We start from the raw sequence: 13032 nt of genomic DNA, 5'->3' as shown, positions 1-13032 counted from the left end.
AAGCAGAATAGCTAATTGGCCTCCAGAGGTCATTCGAGGTCCCAGAAGGAGGCCTTATTAATAAGGCACATGAAATTTCATGTCAGTTACAACTAGGATTTAAAACAAAGGGTAGTTCAGCTGTGGCAAAGGAAGTGTTCATTGCAGTTTGTTTTTGTGTTCATTGCTTTTCTCTTATTTATGCCTCATTTTCTCCAAACCCAAATTTACTGCTTCATATATAATGAATTCATTGTAACAGTCTGTTTTGTATATACACTCCCAAAGCCCAAGATGACATGGTGCACATTATCTTAAAGCAGATTTTTTTTAACCTAATAACATTATGAACATTTTAACATGTATTAAATAATATTCTAAACTTTTATTTCTAAAAATGCATAATATTCTTTCCTATTCATTATAATTTATTTTAAAATCTCATAGCCATAGACATTAGATTGCTTCCAATTTTTTACTATACAAATAATTTGTAAGGAAAGGCCTTCCTGATAAATTTTTTAAAAGATTCTATTTATTATTTGAGAGAAAGAGAGTGGGGAGGGGCAGCGGGAGAAGGAGAGAGAGAATCTGAAGCAGACTCCCCATTGAGCATGGAGTCTTATGCAGGGCTCGATCTCATGACCCCAAGATCATGGCCTAAGCTAAAACCGAAAGTGAGACACCCAACTGCCTGAGCCACCCGGGTGCCCCTTCTGATGCATTTTGAACACATCTTTAATAATTGTGTAAGGATTAATTCTGAGAATGGGATTTTCTGAGTCAAAGAATTGGTACTTTAAAGGCTTTTGGTACATATTAAGGTTTTCTTCCTGAAAGTTTCTTTAGATCCACACTCTTCCTACCATTATATACATATTTTATAAAATGTTTTTTTTTAACTTCAGATTGCCTTCCATGTTAAGAAAATCTTTGTACAGAGTACCAGTGAAGGAAATTAACATGTAAGGATGGTTAGGTTAATTAAACATGTTTCAATCCAGTGTGCAACCTTTCTTCCAGAGATTTCACACTGTTAGACAAAAGTACATGTAAACACACCCTGTTATTCACTAGAGATGAAAAGAATTACTTCGAGCCTATTTGGCTTTAAGTGTGGACATTTAAAATATCCCGAGAATTAGTTTCAAACAGAATGGTGAGTCCATACTAGAGGTCAGTGTCTTAGGCTTTTATTTTTATTGGATGAAAGTGAGTTAAAAGGACTTCTTTCTTTGTGAAGCAAAGATAGGAACTGGAGAGGCCAACGAATTAAGTAATCAATATAGAAGAGGAGCCAGGTATCCGTGAATGAGTATGGAAGCACTTTTGTTCTGCATTCCACAGACCAGTCGCTTTTGTTAGAGTTCCTGCACAGTGCTTTGCACACAGTATATGATAAAACAACTTTGGTGACTTGTTGATTGACTTTATTGATGAAACTATTAAAAACGAGTTAATTTTTGTCAGTTCTTCTATAAGTGAACTAGGTATCAATACGACGGTGTAAAAGTCCTTTTCAATCTTGCCCTATTTCTGTTAAGTTCCTTTTAGGTGAACCAATCACTTCGAGCTCCTACTAGTACTTTGGTTTCAGTTGTGCTTATGAGAAGAAGTGTCAGCTGGCCAGTAGTGGAAGACTGAACGGATAGATGCTATGCTCCCATCCCCACTCCACTCTATTTTATTACTCTTTACCATTATTGGGTGGGGAAAAATGCCCTTTCCTAGCTCTGTTTACTCACCCTGGCTTCTTCCTGTCCCCTTGCTCACTCCCACTCTGGGAAGGAAAGAGCCACTTAACTGATGGGAAGGAGTTGGGCATGTCTGTGTCCTTCATATTCCCTTCTTGTATGGGATCCACCTCCTACAGGAAGAGCACGTTCTCTGTACTTTTCCACACTCTAAGTTGCGCTGTGGCAGCCTGGCGTGTGTGTGTTTGTGTGTGTGGGTCTGTGTGTGTTGTTGGTGGGGGTTTCTTGTTCCATGTTGTCTATCCCTGGGTGGGTAAGTCTAGCCAACTCGGGGATGTGCCATTAGCAGGCCCACTGGATTCTCAGCTGGTCCTCTCCTCTGGTAGAGCGCTAGCAAAATGAAGGTGACACTTTGATCTGTTTGAGTCCTGGGTCACTGTCTCATTTGGTTTTGAATTTGTGTGGCTACCACCTCACATGTTCAAGGATGCCTATAATGTGAATGATGGATAATAGTAAGTGCTGGTGAGGATGTGGAGAACTAGAACCTTCACAGACTTCTGATAGGAATAAAATGGCGGAGCTGCTTTGGAAAACATTCTGGCAGTTCCTCAAAAAGTTAAGCATATAGTTACCTTATAACCCAGGTGTTCTTCTCCTGGGTAGATATGAACTGAAAACATATGTTTAAGCAAAAATTTGTACATAGATGTGCACAGCAGCATTATTCATAATTATTCAAAAAAGTGGAAACAACCCACATGGCCATCAATCAATGAATAAATAAGATGTCATATATCCACCCACCAGGGAATATTACTCAGTCATAACAAGTAAGGAAGTACTAATGCATGGTACAACATGGATGAATCTTGTAAACATTATGTTAAGTCAAAGAAGCCAGTCACAAAGGACCGTATATAGTATGATCCCATTTGTTTAAGATGTCCAGAATAGGCAAATCCATGAAGACCAAAAGCAGGGTATGGTTGCAGGGGCCGGGGGTGAGGAGGAGGGGAAATGACTGCTCATGGGTGCAGGGTTTCCTTTTGAGGTGATGAAAGCTTTCTGGAATTGGTGGTAATGGTAGCATAACTCTATGTTCCAAAAACCACTGAATTGCAGTTTTTGCAATTTGTAAGGGTGAATTTTATGGCTTGTCCCTTATGTCTTAAAGGAAAAATAAACCCTCAGGTGGAGAATGGGGATTTATTTACTCGCCTTCTCAACAAACATGAATAATCCTTTGCTCCTTTCAGATTGGTCTTGTCACTCAGGCTCGTGAATAAGTCATTCATATTCATTAAACAGATAACTGATTCAGCGTATTATGATCTAGTCGTCCCTGTTCTAGGTACTGGGCGTACATCAGTGAACCAAGCAGGTAAAAATTCCTGCCTTTGTTCTTTGCTTCATCACTATAATTACATCACCCTCCTAGAAGTTGTTTTTTTTTTTTTTAATTGAATCATCACCGTAGCTCAGTTCAATCTCACTCCTTCCGTGGAGTGTTCTTGGCAGGGATTGCTGTTGGAGGAAATGGGCCTCTGTGGGCATGGCTTCTGGCTGGGAAATTAAAAAAAAAAATCAAGAGAGCAGACAACACTGGCTCCTCACAAAGCTATTTTAAGTTTGAATAGGATAATTTTGTATGAACTATTAAAAATTTATGTAGCATTGGTACAGCTAAACTGTTCTAATACTTGAACATTTTTTTCCTGTTGAGTTTAATGAAGGTAAATTATTAAACTGGTGTTGGGGTCTCAAGTTCCCTGATTCTCTGATACATTTTTTTCATTTCCTTACTCTATAGTATTCAAATTCAGGTTTCTGTGTCCACTTAAAGATATCTTTTTCTCTTTTGCTATCAACCCACTGATATATTAAATAGATTAATAGACCCTGATGATGGAAAAGTTTGAATTTAAAGATATGCATGTAGAATAATCATTTGAATATAGTGTCCTGTTTTATTATTATATTCAGGAGCTAGAATATCAAAATATACATGCACATTTGTGAGCTAAGACCTGCAGAGTTTCTTTTCAAACGTTTATCCAGAGATGTTCAGGAGTTTATGAGACTTTTTTTTTTTTTAAAGGTTTATCTATTTATTTGAGAGAGAGAGCTAGAGGGGGGATGGGGTAGAGGGAGAGAAAGTCTTAAGCAGACTCTGCACTGAACATAGAGCCCAATGCAGGGCTTGATATCATGACTCTGAGATCATGACCCTGAGATCAGGACCTGAGCAGAAACCAAGAGTTGGACGCTTAACCGACTGCGCCACCCAGTGCCCCAGGAGTTTATGGGAGTTTCTTAAATGATGAAGATAATAAGAACTGGCTGGCTGAACTTTACTGAAGAGCAGATGAAATAATTAGACACAAAGGTCAGGCAGTTTTAAAATAAATCAGATTGAAACAGTAGGTTCTGTTTTCCAATTGGTTGTATTTAAAATGAGTGGAAAGAAACAAACAGTTTCTGTCATTTGATCAATAATACCAGGGAACCAAATCTGTTTTTCCTCTTTAGATCGTTAGCACTGGACTCACAGAGCTGTTATCCCAAGCCACTTCTGATTAGGAAGTACTTTCAAAGATGCACATTCAGTCAAGGTCCCATTATTTGCAGGAGCGGCCTGGTGGTTTCCAGCGGGGTTCTGGGCCATTATTTGAGCCTCATCTGGCATGTGGAGTGTTCGAATGTGGGGAAGTGGTAGGTTGGGGAGCATACTTACTAGGATTTTTAAGTTCCTTTGACTAGCCAATAACTTCCACTTATCGGATGCTCTATTTTGTTGAATTTAAATAACTCACTGACAGTTTTGAATCCCAAAACACTGACATCTGTGGGGACACACATAGACTCATGTCATGTGCTGAATGAGCCCCTCTGGTTCTCCTGCCTGCCACTTGCCGAGTCACAGATCTGTGATGCGCTCCTTGGTACCGATCGCGAAATGGCTAGCCTGGGCTCTAGAACTGTCTAAGGCCTTCCCGACTGGAGAAAGAAACACTAACTGGAGAGCCTGAAAACGTGTCATTCAGTTTGGTTTTTTAATGTCTTTAGCAGAGCCTTTTAGCGCTTTGTCACTGTCTCCCTCTCTGTGCATGGAGATAATAGTTACTATGAGACAGTGACTGAGTGTTCAAGATGGTTAGCTCCTTGGGGGGAAGGCACCCCCAGAGCTGACCCTCCGTCACTGCTCACAACACCCTCTGGGAGTGTCCTCTCTGCACTGGTCCACTCCCCTTATCCCTGTTACCCAAGAGGTAATGTCTCTTTTCAACTAGGATTTTTTGAATATGAAATTCTTCAAGAGGTTACTCTGCAGTGGTATTCATAAAATGCGTACATCTGGAGAGTTGCCAAATAATATTTTTATGGTAATGCTTTCTTAAAAACTTGTTATAAATTTAGTAATAAGGGACTCAGAAACTCCTCTAATACTACCAGATACTAATACTAAATTAAAGCCTGCTGAATTGCTCATAGTACTTAATATAACCACACAATCTAGATAGTCAAGCTTTGTTATGATAGTAGGTGTCAGGGATCGCAGGTTACTCAAGTCTTATTTCAGGTTCAAAAAATACAGTGATTTACCTTCAAATATACAGAAAATTGAAACAGTTCCTTCAGATAATATTCTACCTAAACAACTACCAATGACCTTTATACTGAGAGAGCATCAACCTTCAGTTTCTAATGTGAATTGAAATAAAACTAAGACAGGGCTTAGAAATATTTTCTGGGGAATAAAGAATATTTTTAGAAAAATCTGAAAAAAATAACTTTTTTTTAGAAAGGTCAGGTCAATGTGACCGTGTTTGCTATGCACTTATGATAATCACCTGACTTAAGAGAACTTCTTGGTGTGATACAAGGTGCTAAATAACCCGTTTGATGGAATTTACAGTTACCTATGGTTGTTTTTAGAATCATGTGAAGAGCCTGAAATTTAATTGCAGAATATCGACCTGTTTTCCAAATTGCTGAGATGTGTGATACCATTTGTCCTTATAAGTTCTAGGGTTGAATATGCAAATAAAACTTGTCATGTTGCATACAAGTCAGTATTTTTGTAAAAGATTGCCTTTTGTTTTTTTTTTTAAAGATTTTATTTATTTATTTGACAGAGGTAGAGACAGCCAGCGAGAGAGGGAACACAAGCAGGGGGAGTGGGAGAGGAAGAAGCAGGCTCCCAGCGGAGAAGCCTGATGTGGGGCTTGATCCCATAACGCCGGGATCACGCCCTGAGCCGAAGGCAGACGCTTAACTGCTGTGCCACCCAGGCGCCCCAAAAGATTGCCTTTTGAGAACCAAACCCCATACAAAAGCAACCTTTTACAAAATATTAACAAGATTATAATACCAAATTTAGACAACCAGCACTGGATATGACGCTTTTCCAAAGAAGACATACGAATGGCTAACAGACACATGAAAAAATGTTCAACATCATTAGCCATCAGGGAAATTCAAATCAAAATCACAGTGAGATACCACCTTACACCAGTTAGAATGGCAAAAATTCACAAGGCAGGAAACAACAAATGTTGGAGAGGATGTGGAGAAAGGGGAACTCTCTTACACTGTTGATAGGAATGCAAGTTGGTACAGCCACTTTGGAAAACAGTTTGGAGGTTCCTCAAAAAGTTAAAAATAGAGCTACCCTATGATCCAGCAATTGCTGGATCTTTACCCCAAAGATACAGATGTAGTGAAAAAAAGGGGCACATGTACCCCAATGTTCATAGCAGCAATGTCCACAATAGCCAAACTGTGGAAGGAGCCGAGATGCCCTTCAACAGACAAATGGATAAAGAAGATGTGGTCCATATATACAATGGAATATTACTCAGCCATTGGTAATATGAATGAATTTAATATAATGAATATAAATGAATATCCACCATTTGCATTGACATGGGTGGAACTGGAGGGGATTATGCTAAGTGAAATAAGTCAAGTAGAGAAAGACATTTATCATGTGGTTCACTTATTTGTGGAACATAAGGAATAGCATGGAGGACATTAGGAGAAGGAAGGGAAAAACGAAGGGGGGTAAATCAGAGAGGGAAACGAACCGTGAAAGACTATGGACTCCAGGAAACAAACTGTATTATAGTTTCTAAGAGGAAATAAACTGAATTGGTTGGGGAGTGGTCTTTGATATATGGGTAGACACCCTTATCACTGTAAATAACGTCTGAGGCTCTTGTAATACAGTACAAGAGGTGATCAAAATGACTGTAAATCATCAATGAAAAGTCAAAGTATGTTCAGTATATTCTATTTAAGAAAACAAATGGAAAGCTTCTGGTTAAACAGTGTGGATTCGATGCTTATATTTATCTCTATTCCCTCCCAATAACCTATTCAAATACCAGTTAAAGAATAAAAAAGGATATAAACCCACAAGGACAAAGACAAGAGAAGAAAAGACTGCAGATGAGAGGTATTCATAAAATTTTAGGAGATAGAAAGCAAACGGATGAGGCATAACTGTCAGGTTTGAGCTTTACCTGTTCTGCGAAGTTCCATTAAGGGAAACCCAAGAAGCAAGCCAACTGAAGATCCAGGAATTGAAGGCACATGAAAACAGAGGTTGGTTCAAAGTCTATGCGGAGGGCTCTTACATCCCTAATGCATATTGTACCCTATATAGCAATGCAGCTGTCCCTTCTCTACTCTGCTAGAAGGGCTCCATTTATAGAGAAAAATGGAAAGGAGGGAATTATCAGAGAAATAATGAAAGTTTCCCAGGACTGAAGTGCATGCATTTTCTTAATTAAAAGTTTTGACCAAGTGCCCAGCACAGTGAATAAGCCAAGACCCACACCAAGTCGTGTTTTGAGATTTCATGAAAATGGGGATGAATAAAATTCCCTAAAGTTTTCTCAAAAGGGAAAAATTATATTTTATAGAAAATATCTAACATTAGAATGGCAGCCATTTCTCAGCAGCAACATTAGAAGGTGTGCACAATGGTATTGAAATGCCGAGAGAAAGTAATTTCCAATCTAGAATTCTCTACCCACCCAAATGGTTGATCTAGTGTGAAGATAGAAAAAGAAATTTTTATATGTGCAAGTACTCACCAGATTGATCTTCGATGATCACTTTTTCAAGAAAGTACCAGAAGTTGTGTACCTTCAAAAAAGGGGAAGGTGAGATCATGAATGGAGAAGACATGGGGTCTAGGATTCCATACAGAAGGGAGGCAGGAGAGTTCCCAGGTTGACCCTAAACAGAACTTCTGGCTGGTGGCTCTCTGTCAGGCCTAGTGGGAGGCCGAATGGGAACCCGGAATAAAATGGATGTGATAAGTTACCTGGTACGTTTAACCAGAGTGTAGCAGTATAAATATTCCATTCAGAAATACATAGGTAAACAGCAAAAGAAACAGATGAGTTAAAAATGATTATCATGGAGGTGAGGAGAGAGGGAGAAAGTAACTGCTGGGTTTTTTTTTTTATTTTAAGATTTATTTATTAGAGAGAGAGAGTGGGTGTTTGTGGGTGCGTGAGCAGGGGAGGGGCAGAGAGAGAGCGAGAGAATCCTCAAGCAGACTCTTGGCTGAGTGCAGAGCCCATTGCAGGGATCTCCCGACCCTGAGATCATGACCTGAGCAGAAATCAAGCAGAAATCCGCTTAGCGGACTGAGCCACACAGGCACCCTTGTGTTTTTAAAATAGGCCATGTAGTTACTATTTGACTTTGAAAATCAAGTTCATATAATACTTCTAAGAAATTTTTAAAACTAATTTTAAAAGGTAGGAAAGCAAACAATAAGATTTTATGTAGTTTTCTATCAAGCAATTATTTTTAAAAAGATTTTATTTATTTGAGAGAGAGAAAGTGAGAGAGAGCACGAGCATGGGGTGGGGTGGGGATGGGGTGGGAGAGAGAGAGTGAAGCAGGCTCCCCGCTGAGCAGGGAGCCTGACGCAGGGGTTGATCCCAGGACCGAGGGATCATGACCTGAGCTAAAAGCAGATGCTTAACCAACTGAGCCACCGAGGCGTCCCTATCAAACACAATTATTAATACCTTTGGGGTCTCCTCAGTTTGGTAGAAGACCTTATTCCATAGAAATACCTGCGGAGTATCTACTCCCTTACATGTTTAAGAAAGGCATGTAAGTTGTACCAGTTGCCTTGGTGTCTTATTCCTATTAATAGTCTTTTCTCCTTCATTAAATTTAATAACACAACATCATTAGAGAAAGGCTGATGGGTATTAAGGAGGGCACATATTGCATGGTGCACTGGGTGTTATACGCAAACAATAAATCATGGAACATTCCATCAAAAACTAATGCTGTATGGTGACTAACATGACATAGTAAAAAATTATTATAAAAAAGAGAAAGAAAAGCTGAAAAATTCCTAGTGCCTTTTGAGATTTCACATCACCCAGAAGGAGTTTGTAGGACCATCTTTGCAATTCCTTCTGGCTTATAGGAGCGTCTGTAGAAGTGAATGATGACATAGAAAGCATTGTTCATCAATGAAACCTTCCTCTGTGTTGTAGGGTGGAGAGCACTGTTACTACCACGGCAGCATCCGAGGTGTCAAGGACTCCAGGGCAGCTCTGTCGACCTGCAACGGACTTCAGTACGTGCAAGTCTTGTGTGGGAGAGTGAACTTGCTTTCAGCCATGCACTGTTTCCATCTTTTCTTTCCCAGATGTTTGTTGTTGTGACTCTGCTGTGCCGGTCACATGTTAGGGACTGGATATGGAGTGATGAACAAGGAGGGCATAGTCTCTGCTGTCCTAACATTTAGAGTCTGCAGGAGATTTCAGAGATTAAACAAGTGATTCGAGAGATTAATATTGAATTGCCATTTTGGTAGGAACGGTGAAGGTCAGGGACAGGGACTTATGGGGTGACCAAACCCCATCGAGGAAGGTCTCCCAGAGGCGTATGCCAGAGGACATAGCAGTCAGGTGGTGTTGGCAAGGGAAGGACGGGGGGCCAAAGAGAGGAGCTCGTACATTGGCTTCAAGACGGGCTCTAGAAAAGCCTCTCTAAGTACCTTTTAGACCCAGATAGTAAGCCTTGATGTAAAGATCTGGTTGTGGCCATGTGATGAAAAAGGGTCTTGAAAATCTTGTCTTCTTATATCTCTCAAATTTATATGCAACACAAAGTCATACTGCTTAATGGAAATTCACAGTTTGCAGCCATAAATATGCTTCTGTTTGCCTCTTCAGAATCAGATGGTTTTAGAACATTCTAATGAGCAAAGTACCTATTTTCTCATGGGTGATATTGGATTTGCGCAACAAGAAGTTTCTACCAGTTGGACATTGTCTTGGAATTATAACGTGACATACTGGGACTGTATGAATAGTCCTGTTCCAGATTCATCTTCTAATCTTTGCATTTTGTTTCAAAAATTAATTATAGCATTTATAATTTATATGCTCGTGATATACACCTTACCACCTTTTGTAGCTTCTCTGCTGTCTAGTACAGTGCTGAGACCACAGTGGGATTCCATACAGATAGATGAATTGGGTTTAGGGCTGTATAAAGATATTTGTTCAGATACACTGTTCATTTTTAAAGATGCAATGTGAACCTCATTTGCTGTTTCTTGCTGTTTGCTGTATTTGTTCATTTTCTCCTTATGTGGTTTCTTGTCTCACAGTGGTATGTTTGAAGATAATACCTTTGTATATATGATAGAACCACTGGAGCTGATTCACGATGAGGTAAGTCTGTGACCTCAGTTTCCTTATGATATTTTATTCTTTTAGCATCTCTGCCTTTGAGCCACAAACAACATACTGTGGATGTCCGTGTACATTATATGTAGTACTTTATTTCAAGCATAGAATGACACCATGAATTTTGAAGTTTAAACTGCACATCTCAGGTGTGTTGAGAAGTTGGTGCAGGTGTATTGAAGTTAGAAATACGCGGGTTATGACCTGCTGCGTTGGGGAATGTGCGCCACCTACGCAGGCTCGGCAGGTGGCTCCCTCAGCATCCAGGCTCCCACTTTGGAGAAACAAAACCCATGGTTATTTTGGTTGAAGGTGAGGTTTCAATACACTCACACAGGGCAAGTAAAGTCACAGGATTTATTACATACAGATTCCAGAATGTGGGGTGGGGAGCAGTAAGCCAGAGGAGGGCAGTCCTCCATCCTGGGTCACGGGGTGAGCAGGAGATGAGAGCAGGGTAGCAAGCACCTGTTACTTGAAAGGTGGTTGGAGTAGAGGTCCCTAACTTTTAGCGGGCTTAATTCTAAGTGGTTATTTTAAAACGTGCCCTGGGAACAGCAAAGCAGGAACTTAGAGTGGGAATCCTAAACTCAAGTTTTTAAAAATACAAGTTGTTTTCCTCATCACACCAGGCCACACACCAGGAAGGAATGATAAGAGGCAACAAATCTAGGGTTTTGGAAGTGAAGGCAGTTTTTTTCCAGTCTGTAGAGCAGAGAGGACGTTTTGTTTTGTACTGACCAACTTCTTTTCCTTTAAACTAGCTTTCGTTCTCACTTCTTCTTTGGATAATTGTATGACTATAAGCATATACTTAACTTTTATAAGAATCTTCAGTGGAGAAATTTGTAGTTGAACTATGATTCGATTAGATAGCATTTAGTTTTCTTTAGAAATAGGGAAGAAAATAATGTTTAGAGGCATGCACTGGCCAGCAACCTGATAAGAAACCATAAGGGCGTTATGCTGAGTGAAGTAAGTCAGACAGAGAAAGACAGGTACTGTATGAGCTTGCTTATATGTGGAATGGAAAAGTCCTGAACTCAGAAACAGAGAACAGATTAGTGGTTACCAGAAGCCAGTGGGAGACATGTGTGAATGTGGTCGTGCAAACTTCCAGGTATAAGATAAATGAATTCTGGGATGTAATGTACAACTTGGTGACTATAGTCCCTTTGTACATTTGAAAGTTGCTAAGACAGTGGATCTTAAAAGTGCTCCTCACAAGGAAAAAACTGTAATTGTGTTGTGGTGGGTGTTTACAACACTTACTGTGGAGGGTATTTTGCAGTATATACATAGATCAGATCATTATATTATACACCTTAAACTTATACAATATTGCATGTTATTATATCCCAATAAAATTGGACAAGAAAAGGAATCATATACTCCACTAGTGTTGCTCACTAATAGAATGAAAACTAATCTGAAATTTGATCCATATTCGTTAGGTATTGTAATGAGGGCTTACTACCTGCTGGGCACTGTTTTAGGTGCTGGGGATAAAGTGGTGAATAAGACAAACATAGAGCCTGAGCTTCATGGCGATTATAGTCTACAGGGGCAGACGGGGATAGACAGGATGTAAGACAGTAAGTACATACGGTTTGTTAGATAGCATGCTAAGGAGAAAAAAAATGAAGCCGAGGAGGCCGAGTTACAGGGAAGAGCAAAATGAGATGGTACTTTTGAAGGAGGACTTTCAGAAAGTAGGGAGCTGGAAGAGCATTCCAGGAGAAGAGCAAATGCAAAGGCCCTGAGGCAGAAGTGTTACTCGTGTGTTGTAGGAACTTTGAGGAGCCCAGCTAGGTTGGACAGGAGTGGACAAAGGGGAGATTGGTAGAAGATAAGGCTCTGAGAGGTGGCAGTAGGGAAGTCACACCCCAGTGAGAAGAACAACTAATGGGAAAATAGTATTTTGAGAGTGATCGAGTCAGGATATTGCAATCATTTGATGGGGTGCAGAAAACATTTTTTTATCTTTAGAGATTTCACCTGTATATAAATTAAGTTTTGAAACAGGTACTAGCCATTTAGACTATTGATAATTATAGTTGAACAAACATTTATTTTCTTTGCTGTGGCAATGTATATGTAACTATGGTGTAAGTTTCAAATTTGAGACAGAAATGTCATTAAATTTTAAATGTTTAATGTTTGTTTAAACCTGTATCATTTTTCAATTAGTAAATGTAAAAATTACTGGATGATGAAGACAACCACCCCTAGATAAACACATTTTGTTTAAGTAAAATGTTTTTCCTCTACTCCAGTGGTAGGTAAATAACTTGTACACAGCAAGATTATTTGATTTGGTCAGCAAACAATTGACTTTGATTTCTTGCATTGATTGATGGCCCTGTTACGCTTAAAAAAAAAAAAAAAAAAAGCCAAAAATAAAACAAAACCCCCAAATGACGACTCCCTAAGCCTCAGAGTTTTTAAATATGTAAAATAAGATGGTTTTTAAATGTATCCCCAATAGGGCAGTTCTGCAGGTTTGATGAATTAAGAAATGTATGTGACCAAGTTTAATAAACCAAGAGACTTGTAAGTTCAAACTGTTATTGTCATAGTATTTAAAGCATCGGTTTTACCTCGTTACACCCATAATC

The 13032-nt window shown here is 39.4% G+C and overlaps 1 protein-coding gene across 1 annotated transcript in view; it reads left to right on the top strand.

Moving 5' to 3' along the window:
• The window catches only part of ADAM23 (ADAM metallopeptidase domain 23), a 165641-nt gene that overhangs the window by 87556 nt on the left and 65053 nt on the right, over nucleotides 1–13032 (top strand). Inside the window, exons 5-6 of the mRNA XM_008687554.2 lie at nucleotides 9212–9294; nucleotides 10336–10399. Of these exons, the coding sequence (XP_008685776.2) occupies nucleotides 9212–9294; nucleotides 10336–10399 (147 nt within the window). The remainder of the gene's footprint in view (nucleotides 1–9211; nucleotides 9295–10335; nucleotides 10400–13032) is intronic.

Source organism: Ursus maritimus, unplaced genomic scaffold (genome assembly GCF_017311325.1).
Source record: "Ursus maritimus isolate PB19 unplaced genomic scaffold, ASM1731132v1 scaffold_1, whole genome shotgun sequence".
Classification (NCBI taxonomy): domain Eukaryota; kingdom Metazoa; phylum Chordata; class Mammalia; order Carnivora; family Ursidae; genus Ursus; species Ursus maritimus.
The sequence above is the reverse complement of the archived record's forward strand: the minus strand, read 5'-3'. Positions and strand labels throughout refer to the sequence as shown.